We start from the raw sequence: 20,034 nt of genomic DNA on the forward strand, positions 1-20,034 counted from the left end.
ACCTGTTGAATTGGGCTGCAGCCCCCACTTCATCAGAGTGAATTCAGGAAGAAAGGAAAGGATGGTATTTATGGACACATATTCTTTCCCTCTTAGATTTGATGCTAATGTTTGTTAACTTACACAGCAAGTGAGCTATAAGGGGCTAAATCTTCAGAGGAACAAGGATGTTCTATTTCTAAAACAGATCATAATCAATGTGCAATGAAGCACAATATATCCTTGCTACCCCCCTTCCCTGCCCAAAAGCAAACATTAGGTTGTGAATATCTCGTGTTGTACAAAACAATTCTAATGGACAACTTAATTTTCCTTGGCTGTAAAAATGAATCTGATACTAAATTAAATCCAAACATCTTGCATGTTTTGCTTCAGTAGTTTAAGATAGAAGTTATTTTGAGTTATTCTTGAGTACCTACTAACACTTGGAAAGTATGATAAATAACACCACTCGGGTATTATAATAAATAACAGTATTAGATTTCAACTCTAGTCTGCAGTTTTAAGATCTCATTCAAGGTTTTGTGTTTTTTCCATTAATATAAAAGTGCAGACTCCTTACTTGTCTGATTGTTCTTATTGTAATAATTCTAATCATAACAGTAAAGAGAGAAAAACAAATCTTTATGCAATTATCACCAGAATTTGTGTCATATATTGCATATTATTTTGCTCAGGCAGGTAGTAGTGATAAGACTACAACAGATCACGATGAAAATGATAATTTTTTTCTCCTTATTACTCCCAACAATAAGGTAGTGTGTCATGTACATTATTTCAGTATGTTGTTTTTTTTAAGTGCTCCATTTTTCACAATTGTCTACCTGTCTTTCTTCTGTGACTCTTTATTATGTTTGTGAGTCTGGTCACATGCCCCAAGTTCTCATAAGCCATTCACTCAATGGAGAAAGTATTATTATTAATTCAATTCATTACCTGCTAGTTTACTTTTGCTGAAAACTGCATAGTGAAACTGCCAGATACACCTCTGTGGGGAGGGTGTCCCCGCTGAAAACTCTGAATGGAGTGGAACACCCAAGAGGTCTCCCTCTGCTAATCTTGGTACCCACGTTGAAGATCTGTAGGGAAGGAGGCAGTCTTTTGGGTATTTGGGGCTTAAGTAGTTTAGGGTGTTGAACACTAACACGAGCACCTTGAATTGGGCCCAGAAACAAACCGGCAAGCACTGCAGCTGTTCTAACACAAGGGTTATATAAGATCTAAATGGATCTCCAGCCAGTAATCTGGTCGCTGCATTTTAGACCAGTTGAAGTTTCTGAGTCCTCTTCAAGGGCAGCTCCACATAAAGCACATACAATAATACAGTCTGGAGGTTTGGATCAGCATGGAGTGCATTGGTTCTGTCCAAAGGGGGCCTTCAATGACGAACCAGCCAGAACTGCGAAAAGGTACTTGGAGCCACCTGGGCCTCTATTGACAGTATTGAATCCAGGCTGATGACCTGCTGTTTTGAGGGGAGTATGGTCTCAACCAGAACAGGCTTTCTTCCCACCTCCTCAACATGGGAACTCGGGACACACAACATAATTAATAGCTTTCCCATCAGAAGCTTATGACCATATAGGCTGCAGTCAGTAAATGAATAATAATTTCAAATTCTCAAAGTCCTATAGCATGTGCAGAGAACTTTGGGGAAGGGGGTGATTTGTGCTACCACTGTGCTAGCCTTATACCTAGAAAAGTGTGGTGGGGCAACCACTCCTTTTTTTTGCCTTTGCGCTAGACTTATTGAAGAGGGTGCTAGTAGTGCCTGCCGGTGCCTAGCTAAAAAACTAAGTGGAAAAGGATAGTTTTACACACAAAAACACACTCTCACTGTGTTCTGTACATTTCCTGGAGGAAGTATATTTTCCTCTCCCTGAACATGCCTTCCCTAAACTTATTTGCAATTCACATAAAGCAAGTGGAACATAACGTATTTTTTGCACCATAACACTCACTTTTTTCCTCCTAGAAAGTAAGGGGAAATGTCTGTGTGTGTTATGGAGGGAATGCCTACGGGTGGCATGCCTACGGATTTTCCTCCTCTAAAAACTACATGCGTGTTATGGTCGGGTGCGTGTTATAGAGCAAAAAATACGGTATGTTCCAGGAAATACAGTTCTTCTTATGAGAACAAGAGATCTAATATTTTAAACAATACTTTAATATTATAAAGGGGTGGGGAAAGCTGTAGCTTTTAAAAAAGTACATTACAGCTCAGAGGGAAAGACGTGAAAGGAAGGGAGATAGTAACTTCTATAATTTATGAACAGTCTTTTGTGCCTACACTGATAAAATTGCTACCACCTACACAAGAAGACAGGAAATCGCTGATCATATGAAAGCAGCTGTATAGTCTAGTCTTATTGTGACTAAGGCAGTAGAAATGCCCAACCTACATTCTCTTATTACATGAAAGTACAGGAATAGTTTCATCATACTATCTTCAAGACTCTCTCCTCTTTCTGATTTCTAATGGGAATATTACCATAGAACTTGCTGTCCAGCTTTCTTTCCTTTTTCTCTTCCCTCCCTTCCTTTCTCAAACCTTAAGTACCCATTGCTGGAAGCTTGGGGGCATAGGAAGGCATGAATAAATTTTCATGTTATTTCCCCAAGTTTCTCAGAGTGTACATCACAGTGAAAACCAAGTTGGCCTAATTTCAAGATGGAGGCGGTGGCGTAGGAAGAGGCAGCATTGGACAGAAGTGACAGGGTTTGAAAGGGAAGCTGAAGAGTTCGGTAATCAATTGAAGCTGTATATATGTGGTGAGAAAGCATGTGGATTTTGGATTAGCAGGACAGGGATGCTCAGTTAGGCTTCTATATGAGATAAAGCAATTCAAGAAAGACAGAGGGCCTTCTTGGTGGTGGCGCCCAGCCTGTGGAGTGCCTTCCCATCACATGTCAAGAAGATAAATAGCTATACAACTTTTAGAAGACATCTGAAGGCAGCCCTGTATAAGGATGTTTTAGATGTTTGATGTTTTATTATGCTTTTATATTTGTTGGAAGCCACCCAGAGTGGGTAGGGTATTATTATTATTATTGGAAATATGACTTCATAAAAAGAAACATTGTACCTTATAGCACAGTATTTGATCCTACAAAGCAGAATCCTGATTTCTTCATCGTAACATCATTACTTTCACCGCTTATGTAAAATGGGTCATCAGCACCTATTCTTTTTTTCAGTTGTTCATCTAGGAGAGGAGTCAGCGGACTTTTCCAGCAGGGGGCCGGTCCACTGTCCCTAAGACCTTGTGGGGGGCCGGACTATATTTTTTTGGGGGGAATGAACGAATTCCTATGCCCCACAAATAACCAGAGATGCGTTTTAAATAAAAGGACACATTCTACTCATGTAAAAACACGCTGACTCCCAGACCGTCCACGGGCTGAATTTAGAAGGCCTTTGGGCCGGATCCAGCCCCCGGGCCTTAGTTTGCCTACCCATGATCTAGGACTGTGGTGTCCAAACATTTTTCAAAGAGGGTCAGATTTGATGAAGTGAAGGGCCGTGAGGGCTGACCAAAGTTTTTAACCTTTTTTTAGGATTGAGCTTTTTTTAGGATTTTATCCCAGGAAACTGCCACAGGAGCCGGATTTAAGTTGCTATGTGTCTTTTTCCTAGCATGTTCCTGTGGTTCCTGCTACAGATGTGTGTGCCTTAGGAGGAGCAGAGATGTTCTTTCTCAGCTTTAGTTAATGTAGTTACTCAGTATGCTAATAATTGCTTAAGGTATGCTCTTTTAAAAGTGTGTTTTAAACCCTTCTTGCGTACTTGTTCTCCTACCCTGTCATGTGCTTTCTTGCCACTCGTTTACTCTTCAGACCAAAATCCATAAGCCATCAGGCTGTATTATACAGTGGAACAGCGACATTTACTTAGAGCCACAGATGAATGGATGTTTGTCACTGCATAATTTTATCTGTTACTTAGCTTCTATTTAGAGCATGCAGTAGTAAGCGGTAAATCGCATCCACCTGAGCATGAGTCAAAAATATTCTATGTGCATTCCAGCTGCAAAACGCTGTTCCTTCAGTTTAGTATTTGGGCAGAGCTTGTTATCTAAAATCACTTCCTTTTAAAAAAAATTGTCATTTTTAATATGAATCATGAACATCCTGATCCAGAGCTTTTGCACTTGTGTACAGTAATTTATGGTTTGTAGCGATGCACTATTTTAGTTTTTTAAAACAACATTGCAATAGATACATTTATTTTTTTCATAATTTATTGGCACTATAAATCACTTCAGCAATGAATTAGAGAAAGTACAATAATCAGAACAAGCAGGCTATAATTATCACATGTCAACTCAACTACCAATGTTATATGGAACAAATGAAGGTGAAATTTTCTTACTAAAACAAGCCTCAGTAAGCCTTAGGGCATGCAGGGCCTTATATCACCCCTTGCCAGAAAGTGCTCTTTTTCTTCTTCTCTAACTATTCATGCATTGCAGAATGTGAATGTGATAAGCTGAAAGTCACCTTTTCGATTAGTCCATTGGGGCACTTGTAAAAAATTAGTAATGCTACAGGGACGGAAAGACATTTCATGTAGGCTGTACATTTTGGCCTACATCTTAACTTGAAGACATGCTCTCTAGAGCTTGCCAATAGAGAGAAACTTACATAATAGTAATTCAGCCACTTTGTTATATTTTGTACAAGGGAGTATAATTACCTTAATGCACTTCATGTATGTTGCTGTTTAAAATAAAAATGGTTCTGTTTAAACCAGTGATCTTCTGTGAACAGTTTTAAGCTCTGATAGAATATTATTATTATTTATTGAATTTATAACAGAATGACAGAAATGTAGAGTTGGAAGGGACCACAGGGGTCATTTGGTCCAACCCCCAGTGATGCAGGAGCCTTTTGCCCAGGGGTCAGCAAACTTTTTCAACGGGGGGGGGGCGGTCCACTGTCCCTTAGACCTTGTGAGCGGCCGGACTATTTTTTGAAGAGAAAAAAAATGAACGAATTCCTATGCCCCACAAATAACCCAGAGATGCATTTTAAATAAAAGGACACATTCTACTAATGTAAAAACACGCTGATTCCCAGACCGTCTGTGGGTCGGATTTAGGAGGCAATTGGGCTGGATCCAGCCCCCAGGCCTTAGTTTGCCCACACATGCTTTTGCCCTTCGTGGGACATGAACCCACAACCCTGAGGTTAACAGTCTCATGCTTTGCTGACTGATGCTTTAAACAAAACACAGCTCACAACATCTAGCACATTTTCCAGCTGCTAGCTTTACGCTGCAGTCTTATTCACACTTATTAGGGAGTAAGCCTCATTGAACTGCTTCCCAAACTCCTCCACGCAACCACTTGGCTCACTGGCCATGCTTAAAGTGCAAGTGAGAACACTTTAAAATCGCAGAAGCAGCAAGACAAATTAAGATTTTGAGATAAATATCTTAGGGGGGGGGGATTTGAAAAAGCAATCACATTTATGACATCAATGGAATCTCTTTAAACATCTGCCATCTGATCTGCATGACAGAAGTAGATCCCTTCCAAATTCAGAGGAAGGTTTGCATGTGGAGTAGGTTCTCCAACAGCAGAAGACAGGACTGAAATGCAGTCAAGATAAACTATTTGCATTTCTTCATTGAGGATGTGAATGGACGAACACAAAAATTAAAAACTGAAAAGTAAAGCACATGCTTCCCTTAGTCAAGCCTATTGAGTCACAGATTTGTATTCTGCTGCAACATTTAGCACTCATGTGGCCTATGAAAGTAGAAATCAATTGCAGTTATTCTGCATAGGGGGATTAGTCTCCCGTACCCTACTTCTCTATAAGGCATTATGAGGCCCTTTCCTTTCTGAATATCCATTTTTTAATGACTTAAAGTGCATAGACAAAGGATAGCATTTCAAATTAAGCAGTAAGCCGAATTAAGACAGTTTTCACATGGGTATCTGAAAATGTGAGTCCAAAGCAATGCTTTCTAAAGAATCTATAACGACTGGGATGATATCATGGTCATCTTGTTGTGTCTCAGCTTGTTGTAGCTGTCTGGTGAAAGATTGTTACCAAGATGCTTGTGACGAAGAAGGTTGTTCATGTCTTGCCTGAAAGTCTTGATCGACATCAAATCAAGTTAGTACTTGCTGTGGTTGGGACAACAATAACACCACCACCTTCTTTGGAAAGAAGGTCTCAGCAAAGGTTCTTCTTTCCAGGTTTATTTTTTCAGGGACATAGCTAGCTTCCTCTCATTAGTACTGTGCCTGTGGAAGTACTAGACTAGAGGAGACTACTAGAAGCAGTAGCTTTCCCAGATACTGCTGTGCAGGCCAAAGAGCTGTTGAGATGCCTCTCCTTATTGTTAAATCTGGTTGTTGTTATTGTTTAGTTGTTTAGTCGTGTCCGACTCTTCGTGACCCCATGGACCAGAGCACGCCAGGCACTTCTGTCTTCCACTGCCTCCCGCAGTTTGGTCAAATCTGGTTAGTGCTCTCAAATAATTAATCTATAGACAAAGGAAGTGGTCTTCTGACTTGGGTTTGGGAGCTTTGCACTACCAGGTGGGTATTGTATAGGTCCACCTGCTTGAAGAGGCAGCAAATGGCATCCTTTCCCCAGATTTGGGCTTCTAGAGGGCAGTCCCATTTTCTGCCTTGCTTGAACATAATTTTCAACGGCTCCTCTGGCTCAGCAAAATTAAAGTAGGGATAAAACAGCACACTGCATTCAAAGTAGTAGAGTAGAGGGCACTTAGCATGTTTTTTTTTTTGTGGCTAACCACTTAAATAAAATATAGCACTATCTCCTCTCACTGGTTTCATTTAGACATAAAAATAATGCATTAAAACCACTCTGGGATTAGCACATCTGTTGGATCTCCAGATTTTCAGAATGGCTGGGAGGTGTCAGCTCAAGGATGCATAAAGTTATTCCGGTTATGGAAGGGAACACTTTTTCATGGATATGCATGTTTTTGGCTAGTCCTGTGGTTTTAATTTTGGTATTCCAAGTGTGGAAAATCTGTGTTGTGTCCCAAACAGGAAATGATGATTTCAAAAGCACTGAATCAGTTTTCTGCAAAGGGTCTGAACAACAAAGCGCCAAAGCTTCTGACAAGCTTAGCATCAAAAGATTCACACATGTAGTCCTTAAAATGGCAAGTAAAATTTATTGTTGAGAAGTGCAGAATTTAGTTAGCCCTTCCTGCATTTGGTTCTTAAAGTTAGCTGCTGCTATTCAAGGCATTCTTAGAATACTTTGGTTCCTGAAAATATCCGTTCAGTGCTTTATACTCGTCAAAAGGCAAACAAAATTTACGGATCATTAAGAACTACATTTAAACTAATAGGTTTATATAGGAGAAATGATTCAAACATACATTGTGTGCCTTATGCTGGTCGTGTCACTACTTTGCGCGAGCTGCGTGACCTTACTGGGGAAAGTATGAAGAAAGGTAGCAAAGGTTAATTGACTTGTTGAATGCCTTCCATAAAAAGGTATACTAAACAGATGAAGATTGGGAGCTTGGAAAATACATAGCTTGGGGCATATGATAAAAGATGGTATTTAGAAGTAATCCAGATGTTCTTACAGGCTTACAAGTCACCACTCGCCTGGTAGTCTGTGGAAATAAACTCTTATGGGCACTGAAGGGGTTTTTGGGGTGTTTTATTTTTTGTAAATAGTGTGTTATGATTTCTTTTTGTACTATAGACATGTAAAAGAGGTGCATATGGTTTAGATGTATGGATTACAGTGGTACCTCGGGTTACATACGCTTCAGGTTACAGACTCTGCTAACCCAGAAATAGTGCTTCAGGTTAAGAACTTTGCTTCAGGATGAGAACAGAAATCGTGGTCCAGCAGCGCGGCAGCAGCAGGAGGCCCCATTAGCTAAAGTGGTGCTTCCGGTTAAGAACAGTTTCAGGTTAAGTATGGACCTCCGGAACGAATTAAGTACTTAACCTGAGGTACCACTGTATAGGAAATAGAATACTACAAGTGGGACTTGTAACAAAACATATCTGCATATCTGTATGCAAAACATATCTGCTAGTAATCACATGGTGATCAAATGTGCAAAATATGAAAAGTGGTACTTATTTGGAAGGAAGGTATACGTTCCCCCTTTCTGCTTCCTTTCTTCGCCAAACCTTTATCAGGCATTACAAATATAGACCATCATAAAACATCCATATATAAAAATTTAAATATATACAAATAAACAACCTTTTAAGAATATGTAATGACGAGGATTTTCATTGGAATTTCTTCCTGCGAAATAGTGCCATTCTTAAGAGATACTATTGATAACAGCTCAGCCACCCTTGCAGATACTTCCGGGTTAATGTCAGACAAGTAGAATGGCACAATGAAAATATCAGATTCTATTTCTATCTGAGTTTCATTTTATATATAAAAAAAAAACTTGTAAAAAAAAACTTTTTCGAAAAGTAAAGCAAGAAGGAATCTTCTTACAGCCATCCCTCATCTCCTGTCTACTTCCCTTTTTTGTGTGGTTCCCCCTGCTCTATGATTTTTACACATGATAATCCCCAAACACATTACCAGCTGGCAGTCAACATGTACAAAGACTGCCTGGATATGTCCATACAAAACAGATAATCCTGGTGTAATTAAAAAATGTCACAAGTAGTTGATATAGATGCAGCGGGTTAGCAGAACGGATTCGTAGTCTCAGGTAAGTACTATCAGCCACTCTAAAATTAGAGGGCAGAGAAAGATCTGACATAGCTGAGATACAGATTTTAATGGGGAAATCATTTTACCGATTATCACCACGTTATTGATTATTTGGCCAATTGAGTTACAGTCAATAAAAGCTGCATTTTCTAAAATGTTTTGTTATGTATGTAACTTTCCTGTTTGTCTTTAAAGAAGAGGCATGCTTAAGGGTAGAACATTATTTTCAAGACCACATCTTCCCTGTAAACTGCTCTCCCTAGTTCTTTGATACTACTTTAGGGGAGAAGTATCTCCCAGAAATTTTAGGTACAGTGGTACCTCGGGTTACATATGCTTCAGGTTACATATGCTTCAGGTTACAGACAACACTAACCCAGAAATATTACCTCGGGTTAAGAACTTTGCTTCAGGATGAGAACAGAAATCATGCAGCGGCGGTGGCGCAGCAGCAGGAGGCCCCATTAGCTAAAGTGGTGCTTCAGGTTAAGAACAGTTTCAGGTTAAGAACGGACCTCCAGAATGAATTAAGTTCTTAACCCGAGGTACCACTGTATATGTCATGCTTTAGTGTAGAAGCGGCAATGAGTGAATTGAACAGATAACCATCAAATGTCAAACTGATTTTCCCCCCCCCAGACAATATGCCAGCTCCTGAGCAGACCTCTTTGGAAGAAGGACTGCAACAGACCACCCAGGAACCTTCTACAAGTCCGGGCATGGAGACAGAGGCTACTGCCACCACTATTCTAGCTTCTGTAAAAGAACAGGTATTGTTTTTTGTTTTTTTTTAAGAAATCTGTGTATATATCTGAAGCTTCGTATATGGGTAGATTTGAGTTTCCCAAGCCCAGATATTAAATATTAAGCACACTGGGCTGTCTTGTTGCCACTTCGAGATATAATGGTTGCTTTTTTCCCTCAGGCTGAGCGAGATTTTGCTTTGTCCCATTGCAGGGTCGATTTGATTTAAATCACTAGTCAGCAAGACTTGATTTAAATCATATTTTTTTTACAGAAAGACTCATTCTTGCTGGTATAATCTTAATATTTACAACCAGAGGAAAGTTTCGTTTTTGGAATAATAAATTTTCAGAGTAGTTTTTACAGTTATATAAGAAATTACTGATTTATACTATCAGAAATAGATAACTATGAAATTATGGTGAGGTTTAATAAGTTAACTGTTTATATTTGGACAACTTTTCTGCTGTACTTTATTGGAAGGAGGAAAATAATCATTTCCTTAATAACAATTTTAAACAATTTATTTAACTAAAACAATAACATATGTTATAATAACATAGCATATGTATCCATGTTTGTTTGGTTAAACAGTTTTTTAAAAAAACACACCAAAAACTTAGACTGAGTTTTAGCACACATGAAAAACTTAAAACAAATCCTTATTTCCTGATGAATAGCCTTTGGACTATAATGTAAATTAAATAGAAAACTATATTTGGAAAGATTTTTCCTCCGAAAGCATTTTATTTTAAAAATCCGATTTAAATTTTTAAAAAATCCGAATTTTAAAAATCAATTTTTTTAATTTTTTTAAATCATTGATTTTTATCCACCCTGTCCCATTATAATAAATTCCACTGGAAAATATTTTGTACTGTAGTAGTAGTAGCAGACTGTGCTGGGCATTGACACAGGTTGAGACTCCCAATAAAGCTTTTAAGTTTGCTTGATGACCTTGGATGAGACTCTCTGAAGTGTTGTCATGAAAGATAATTGGAATGTACTTTGCATAATGCAAATTCCTATACAAATGATTTCATAAGATGCTTGAGTGGTACTTGGCAATGCATAGTCAAAAAAAGAACAAAGGGGGGGGGGCAAGGATAGTGGAGTCCAGGGACAATAAAATCTAGTATTGCTGTTATAATATGAACTAACTCAAGGTTCCGCTCCATTCTTCTGAATGAAACGTCTCTTTCTGAGAATGAACGACTCCACATTGAACCAGCTCAAACATAGTCAGTGTAGTATAGTGGTTATTGTTGGGCTAGTACATAGGTTGGGCTGAAAGGCCTATCTGACAGGGCTGCTGTGAAGATATGATGAAGCAGGAGACCCATGATATGCTACCTTGGAGGAAAAGCAGGATATGAACGTGGTATAGAAATGAAATAATAGACCAGGCATAGGCAAACTCGGCCCTCCAGATGTTTTGGAACTACAACTCCCATCATCCCTAGCTAACAGGACCAGTAGTCAGGGATGATGGGAGTTGTAGTCCTAAAACATCTGGAGGGCCGAGTTTGCCTATGGCTGTAATAGATATCCCTAAGGACCAAGTCAGGATATGAACCTGCAGACTTATTTACATATAAGAGAAAGGACTCAAAGTCTCATTTCTGCACTGAAAAGTAAACTTTTCAACCTTTTAGGTACATCTGCAAAGCTTTGTTCAGTACAATTTGGTTGTGGGAGCCTCATTTCTTTAAAGGATATTAAAGCTTTCTGAGCCAGAAGTCATCGCTCAAGTGATGTGATTTGCTATCGGAACAAGAGTATTGTTGCCATCTAGTTTCTCAGTCTTTGGCACAGAACAGGCATGAAGCACCTTCAGCCCAGGGGCTGGATGTGGCCTTCCAGGCCTTTGTATCAGGTGCTCAGGACTCTGTCCAGGCTCTGCCCCTCCCCAAGCCACACCTCTTTCCAGTCCTGCTCCACACTCCCCCTGAGAATGCTTTTATGTGCCTGGACTGTTTCCTTGAACTGTGAACATGCCTCTTGCTTGCATGGCTGGAGTGATGAATGGGGTGCTTCTCTATGTAGAAAAAGCTGGTTTCTGCATGACTGGACTGTAGTCTACTGAGCAGTTGTATTACCGTATTTTTCGCTCTATAGGGCGCACCTGACCATAGGACGCACCTTGTTTTAGAGGGGGAGAACAAGAAAAAAAAATTCTCCCCCTCTCTTCTCAGCGCCCCTCAGCGAAGCGGCAGGAGAAACTGAGCCCCTTCCATTTCTCCTCCCGCTTGGCTGAAGAGGTGCTGCGCAGCTCTCCCTCTCTGCTGAAGCCAGGAGAGTCTTGCTCTCCTGGCTTCAGCGAAAGGAACCCGAAGCCTGCGGAGCGCAGCGGGAACTCACTCTGTGCTCCGAAGGCTTCAGGGTGCGCACTGACCCCTCTCGCTCTCCAGGCTTCAGCGAAAGCAACGCGAAGCCTCCGGAGCGTGGAGGGAGCGCTCCCTCTGAGCTTTGGAGGCTTCACGTTGCTATCGCTGAAGCCAAGGAGCCTGCATTTGCTCCATAGGACGCACACACATTTCCCCTTAATTTTTGGAGGGGAAAAAGTGTGTCCTATAGAGCGAAAAATACGGTACATTCCTCTGGCCCTGCCTACAATGCTGTATGCTGCCCCCCAAAGGTTGCTGAGCCGGGAATGTGGCCATTTGGCTGAAGAAGGTTCTCCACCCTATGACAGAGCTCTCTCTCTGTGTGTGTTTTCATGTGCTCCTCCTCCCAAAATTAAATATCGTTCAGCATTGCTGCAGTTAATATACCAGAAATTATCTAGTTATATCAAAGCTGCAGTGAGTTTTAATGATGTCATGTAGAACTTGGCTACATGATCCTTACAGACTTCTGCTGCCTACAGAAGGAGTGAGTTTGCGTTAGACTAGAGTTTCAGTGCAAAGCATGTTGAAATTCCCATGAGGTGCTAGAAACCACAAGCAGAGATTTAGAAATACTTTATAAAATCAAAAAGAAAGCTACAGGATGTTTAGAATAGTTTGACAGGATTGATTTGGAGAAGTCAGAAGGATTCCGTGCCTACTTTGTGTCCTGCCCTTACAACAGAGGAAAGCTGCCAGGGCTTTTGGAAATATTGATGGGGATGGTAAAGCATGTCAGGATGACGCTAGAGCACAATGTGAGGTGGTGTCAGCAGGACTTGACAATCATGCAAGGATCCTGAAGTTTAGAATATCTTCCTCTTACACATGAAAACTTGAGTGAAAAAGCCTTATTTCCTTATCATTCTGAAACAAATCTGCTAGTTAGGCTTCCCTGTCTAAGAAGGTAGTGACACACATAATAGAACCTCCTAGGTGCTTACAGATTAGTTGATAATTGATTTTCAGTCATCAGTAGTTATGTATTAGGGGTAATCATGAGAGAGCAACATGGTTTTCTTTCATGCTAATGCATTCTGGAAGGCAGGAATGCAGTTAATGTATTTATTATCTGCAAGGCTTTTGACCTAGTTGAATATGACGTGGCCATAAGAACGTTTGAGGAATGTGCAGCAGAAAAAAATTCCATATGATGGACATGCAGTTGATTGTAAAAAGGCATTATGGAAGATTGTGATATTTATTAGTTTCTATTATACCAAACTCTTCCTCTAAAGAGCTTTGAAGTGGCTTAAATATATGACTCTCAAGATTCCTAATCTGCAGTAAAACTTTACAACATCTGGTGGTTGTAAGGGTGAAAAGTTCAGTAATCATCTTAGTATCTTGAATGGTCTACATGCCACACCAACTATTCTTATTTGCGTTATAATGGCATGGCTGAACATGCCTCTTATGACACTGATTAATGCAGGAATGGTGATCAGCACTACCTTTTCTTACCTGTGTCCCACAATAATGATATAGATTCAGTTCGTGTCTTCCCCTTCCCTTGGTATAATTTCTTTGTATGTCTAGTTATGGCAAGTCTGGTTTTCACTAAATCCTTGCTCTGTAATATTTATTATTTGTATAGAACATAGATGGGCAACTATTTTGCCCTGAAGAACTGAATGGATTGGTGGGTGAATGGTCAGGGCCACATGCTAGAAGCATGACTGGAGGCAGTAGAGCATAGCTTCAGCCTCTTCTCCTCAGCTGCTGGATCAGATGAAAGATCGGGGAGCAGGGTGGTTGCCTTCCATGCGCATCAGGATGTAAGTTGTGTTGCATTGCCTTGGTGAGAAAAGCAACCAATGAATTAAATAAATAATGATGGTATCAATAATAATAATCAGGCCTAGGACAACAGCAGGTCCCCCTCACCATCCTGACCTGATGGCTCCTAGGTGCAGGCAGTGATGGTTCTCCCAAAGTGCCTCTGACCTTGGCCTCCTCCCGCTGTCTGGCATCACAGCAGCTCCCCGCCATGACTCACTGTTCAGGTAATGCTCTCTTCACTTCCCTCCATCATCATTGCCTCTACCAGTCTTCAATGTGCAGCCTCCCCCTCTTGTGCAATTCTGGCATCTTGTGAGCCTGCACCCTAGACAGTTGTGACAGCCCCAGCTGCATGCTACCTCTCTACTTACAGAGCCCTTAGTTGCGGGGCAGAGAATCACCACCTGGTTCTTGGCTTCATTGGTTCCAGGTGCCGACCTGACTTTTGATTGGCTTCAGGTGGTAGTGAGTTATGTTCTTTCAATCCTGAGGAACCCCAGGAGCCGCTGGTGCCCTCCTCGTCCTGCCAGACCTGGCACCCCCTGCCATACCACAACATTCAGTCCCTTATGAAATGGGAGCATACGTTTATACCAGCCAGCAAGCATGTAGCAGCGCTTTCCCCTCTCATGCCCCCTAAGGCCAGCCCTACATTAGAAGACACGAGGTCTTCACCTCCCTGTACTGGGGAAGTGTAACAGATGGAAATTTAGCAGTGGGTTGACACAGGTGTGGTTGGTAAAGAAAGCAGTCTTTCAATGATGGAAAAAATCATCAACTAGGAATATCTGGGACCTGCTGACCTGCGTTGTATTAATTGCCTCTTGGAACAGATTCCGCAGTAAAAGCAAGCACCACCACTGCCTGTTGCTGATATCAGAGCACCATCAGTAAGGAACCTGAAGGTGCAGACTAGATTGGTATTTTATTCCTAAATGTCACATCCTTGCTGGATATTTTCCCTTGACAATCAAACTATTGATTTTTGACACTCAAATGTACCCCACTTTGGCTATGATCCTAGCTTCACTTATCTGGGAGCAAGTCCCATTGAATCCAATAGGATTGCCTCCAGAGTAGACATAGTTAGGATCGTGCTGTTGGTCATGTTCAGCCTGATCCTATTAATGTTAACTTGGAAGTAAATCACTCCATTCACTCAGTAGGGCTCTTCCCACGTAGGTGTGCATAATCCACATGTCTATTCAGAAACAAGCCCCATTGAATTCAATATGACTTATTCCCAGGATTGGATTGCAGCCTAAGATGTAAAACAATTGCTTCTTATTAACCTGTTGAGAGGAGCCTATTGGGTTCACCAGGAGCAGTGTAATTGCTTTGAAAAGAGTTTAGGTAATTGAAAGTACTGGTAGATACTGGCTATTATCGAATGCTTCATTTTTTTAAAGATTAGTGTTAAAACCTGTCCTTGGTATAAAGACTATCATCTTGAATAAATGTATTTTAACTGAGTCACTGGGAAGTGGCACTGTTCTCCATTTATAATGCAAGTTTCAAAATAGTAGTCAGTAGTCCCAGATTGTGCACTTGAGGCACATGAGTAAGTAAAAAAGATAAATGGGGATCCTTGTCTCTTCCTTGGAAGGGAAAGAATCAAGGGCATTAAGAAATTGCATGCAGTTTTTGAATATTCAGTCTTCTATTGATATTGCTATGCCAGTGTTGGTAATTAAACACTCTTCCTGTATGGCAGAGAGCCCAGAGCTGAATGTTTTCCAATATAATTATGTACTTTTTATTCAGCTCAAACTGAGGCTTCAGTGTTGTTTGTGCTTGCCTCTTGAACTTCCCTTTATTGCAGTTAATAATTCTTATTTACAGTGGACTTCTATTTGCAAAATAATTAAGGCTGCCACACCTTAACTATTTAAACCAACTTTAAAGGTGTTCATGTCAATATTTTTTTTTAATTCTAAGCACAGTTGTTGTTGTTTTTGTTTTTTAAATGAGTATGGTGGAGCAGGGAGAATAGAGATGCAAATTGAACCTGAGAATAAAATTCTAAAATAAGACTTGGAATTGCTTCAGGGTAGATATATGAAATCCACCTTTCTCTTGCCACACAATAAGTCTAGCTCTTGTCTTAATCAAAGTGAGCTTATAGGAGAGGGGCTTAAAGCAATATATTTTTCGGTTTGGTTTCTTTGTTTACCTTGAATGTAATAAGGCTGTCAGCCGGCATGCAACAGGGTAACTACAAAATAGTTCCAGGATAAAAGCCAAGTTTAGGCAATGAAAGAAGAAACAAAAGTCCTGTGGCATCATGAAGACTGAGAATGTCATTATGGCATGAATTTTCATGAAGCAGTTGTCTTACTTTATAAGATGCATGAAGACAATGGCGAAGAATATTTATACAACACACCCATGCCCACTACTCGTTCCTAATGGACGTGGATGGCGGTTTAACTATTTTGGCTTTGTATTTAAATTCGTATATTTTTGTATGAAAAACTTGCACCTCTTATGAGCAGGAAAGTTGACACAGCTGCAATAATGACTTTCAGGATTATAATTTTGTTTTTGAAATAGACAGCTAGGAATTGCTGCTGGGAAAGAAATTATAGATCTGTGGGATGACTGCTTCTATGCATATGTAAATACTACGGTATCAGCAAATGAGCTGTTGAATTGGCAAGCTGAAATGAACGATGCCTGTTGGGGCATTGTGTTCCTGTTTATCATAAAGGAAAAGCTTTGCTCTGACTATAGCAGCTTATTCTGAATGCAAAAACAAAAAAACCCCAATACATCTTTTTTCAAGGTTTTTTTGGCACTGAAGAAAAATTCCAGCCTCCTCTGATTCATTCTCATTCTCTCTGTGTGGGGGGTAGGGATGCGTATGTAGAAAGGTATTATGAGCGTACTAAGTTGCTAGCTCTGTAGCTTCATGAACAATGACTATCAAGTTTTTTTCTGATGACTTTGGATGTATCTTTACTAGACTACTGTTGATAGGAAAAGGCCGGTTGCTTATTAAATACTTCGGTTGGCGTTGTAGGACAGATTCGCACTCAGGACTGGAGGAGACAGCCTGCAGAAGGTTCCAGGCTGTGATCTCAAAAGAATGGTACCAGACCATTATCATTTCCCATTATGTACCCTACACTACTACCTCTTCGTAAAAAATAATTGTAAATCAAACTTAACCTCATGCACCAATATCAGTGTACAGTGGTACCTCAGGTTACATACGCTTCAGGTTACATATGCTTCAGGTTACAGACTCCGCTAACCCAGAAATAGTGCTTCAGGTTAAGAACTTTGCTTCAGGATGAGAACAGAAATTGTGCTCCGGCAGCACAGCAGCAACAGGAGGCCCCTAGCTAAAGTGGTGCTTCAGGTTAAGAACAGTTTCAGGTTAAGAATGGACCTCCGGAACGAATTAAGTATTTAACCCGAGGTACCACTGTATTAATATTAATACTCTACTATTAATGTATTGATTTGCTTTTGGTTATGCTTGCTATAATTAATGAAAAATAGCTCAATATTGATTGGAGTGCTTGATATAAAGTTCTATAGAATTTTGAATAATTAAAAAAAAACCTTTTGCATTATGGCCACCATAATGTGTAAACATGGTCCATGTTTGGTGGGTGTCAACAGCTGGGTCACGGGTTGCTTTGCTTATTTTGCTTAGTTCCGTTGAAAGCACTCTTTTGACTAGGGAGCACTGATATAGAATACTCTGGTACTGGCTGTTTCCCAAGCAAGAGATCCTTTTTGTTTTGGTGCCTCGAGACAGAAATTTCATAGTGTTGTGATGGCGTATATTGGCGTTGTATGTTATCAACTACAGCTAGGAGAAAAGTCGTATATCGAACACTCAGTTATTTAAATATTGATCCAGGTAACAGCTCTGAACAAAATGGCACTTGTAGCCATTCCACAGTTTCAGTAGGAGAGATGAGAAGCAGGGCTCATTCCATCAGCTTTGCCGAAAGACCAGCTCCGTAAGGCACCTCCATTCCCTGAACTGTCACCCTTAAGAAAAAGAGGTAGGAATAGGTCAATATATATATGTGAACTATCCCTGGGTAAAGTGACTTTTCTTCTTTAAGTTCTCAACATTCTTAACCTAGCTCAAGGTTGTCATCTGAACTAGCCAGATGTTTAACTGATAATCAATCTCAGTCAGTCCATCATTTGAAAAATAGGACTTCAGGGCCATCTTGCCCCAAAATGGCAACTAAACATTCTGTTTGGCAACTGCAACTTTGGTTTAAGGAGCCATTTGGTGCCTAGCTTATATATCAGATTTTCTAACACTGAAACCAGGGCTTCATCGTCAAGCTGTCTCCAGACTAATTATGATAGCAGCACGGCAGTAAAAAAGGACTGGGGAGGAGGAAAATGGCTGCAAGCTCATCTCCTAGGGCCTTCATATTAGCACTAAGCCAAAGTTTGGCTTAGCGTGATGTGCAAAGAACACCATAGTTTTGTAAAACTATTTCAACAAACAATAGTTATAATGAACCATGGTTTGTCTTCGTTAGGGTGTCAAAACAAGCAGTGATTAATTTGAACAAAAGAACAATTGGCAAACTCTGGTAATCCTACCAATTCTAATCCCATCGAATGTGCCCTCGAACATGTACAAACTGTTTTTAATTTATATAAGGAATCAGTCAAATAAACTTTGTTAGAGAGCCCTTGGTTCCCTCCCCCCATAATAAAACTGATGACTGTCCCTGGGAAATTAAATATTCAGAAAATACTGTACTTTTCCGTGTATAAGACTAGGGTTTTTTTACTCTAAAATAATGTTAAAAAATGGGGGTTGTCTTATACACTGAGGTCATCTTCCCCCATTTTCATAAATTTGAGTCCCCAAAAATAGGGGTCGTGTTATACATTGGGGGGGGGTGTTATACACGGAAAAATACGGCATGTTAATAAAAGGATCTGGCAAACCTGCTTAGAGGAATCTGCAGAAAGTTGCCCCTGCCCTTTGTCAGTCTCAGTTAAAAGGAAATAATTCCGAACTATTATAGAAGTTTCCATCTGTTGGTAAGAGAGACGAATACTCAGTCTATTGATATTTGGAATCATATGAATTAGATTACCCCCTTCAAAATTGTAACAAAGATCAGATTCTAAGTGTAATTGTACAGGTCAGAAGAACAATGGAAGGGTATTTTTTAAGACATTGCAGGCTTCCTAGATCAATGTGAGTACTTGGTTATTTCCTCTTGGAGTATAGCAGGATGAGCAAAAAAGAAGAGGCTATCGATCCTGAATTTATTTCCTATGTGAAACCATTTGACTTATTTTGCTTACCAGAAACTTGGCTTATAAATATTTATACTGCCCATCTGTGAGGTTTTAGGATACTGTGTCTCTCAGCTTTTAAAGTATCCAAGTGTAGTTGTGGGAGAGGCTGTTCTCATTTCTGCAGATATTCAGAAATACTGTAGACAAAATACTTTAAAATTAACAAATAATGGGCATAAATAAACTGTTAGGGGAAAATACTTCAAGAATTTATTGATTTCCCTTAAATCAATAAACCACCAAGTTAATAAGATTTTAAGCAAGTACTATTGTATATTGAGAAAGCATACAAAGACCAGATATTTTGTTGTTTGGGGATTTTAATGTGTAGGGATAATGAATGAATGAATGAATGAATGAATGAATGAATGAGTAACCACAAGCCTTTTGGTACAAATGGTGTAAATTTCTTAGGGTAGATTTGTGAATAAATAACTGGTGAATTCTGCATTTTATTACATATAACAGGAGTAGGGAACCTCAACCCTGGGGTCTGAATGTGATACTCCAGTCCACTGTGTCTGGCCCTTGTGACTCTCTACAGGACACAACTCTTGCTGATCCTGCTCTGTGCCCTCCTTGAGTACTTTTCATGAGTATAATGTGCCTTTGGACCATGATGATACCTCTTATTTGCCTGGATGGAGACCCAGGTGCGAATAGAAACCTATAGGCATCTGTTACATCACTTAGATGGATTTTTTAAAAAGCCAATTTTGTATATTTCTCCAACAAGGGGAGCGGAGTTGACTACATTCCTGTTTTGTTCAGCGTTGTTTCTGAGGTAAAAAATTTAAGGGTCAAGTTCCTAGTGATCATCTTTCACAGAGGTGCGGACTTGAGCTTCAGATTGACGTCACTCGCGCCATCATGTGCACGCAATGTGAGATGACGTCACGCATGCGCCACTTGCCCGCTGCCACCCACTGCTTTGCCTCTATTTGCTCTCTGGCCCTGCCACAGAGACTGGGCCGGGGCCTCTATTGGAGCCCACTGTGGCCGTGGATGTGTCCTGTGGAGCTGGTGCTTATGTTGCACCATGTGATGTCACACATGTGACACGTTGGGTCACCTGGCTGGGCACCCACTGTGGAAATTTTGTGGGTGCTGAGAGACACCCGCCCCC

At 40.3% G+C, this 20,034-nt stretch overlaps 1 protein-coding gene across 9 annotated transcripts in view; it reads left to right on the forward strand.

Moving 5' to 3' along the window:
- PKP4 (plakophilin 4) overlaps positions 1–20,034 on the forward strand; it is a 93,517-nt gene that overhangs the window by 15,250 nt on the left and 58,233 nt on the right. For all 9 annotated transcript variants that reach the window (XM_053407494.1, XM_053407529.1, XM_053407484.1 and 6 more), the window contains one exon: positions 9,337–9,467. In XM_053407494.1, the coding sequence (XP_053263469.1) occupies positions 9,342–9,467 (126 nt within the window). In that variant the 5' untranslated portion in view covers positions 9,337–9,341. Of the gene's footprint in view, positions 1–9,336; positions 9,468–20,034 lie in introns of those variants that run through there.

The sequence above is a fragment of the Podarcis raffonei genome, chromosome 1, assembly GCF_027172205.1.
Source record: "Podarcis raffonei isolate rPodRaf1 chromosome 1, rPodRaf1.pri, whole genome shotgun sequence".
NCBI lineage: Eukaryota > Metazoa > Chordata > Lepidosauria > Squamata > Lacertidae > Podarcis > Podarcis raffonei.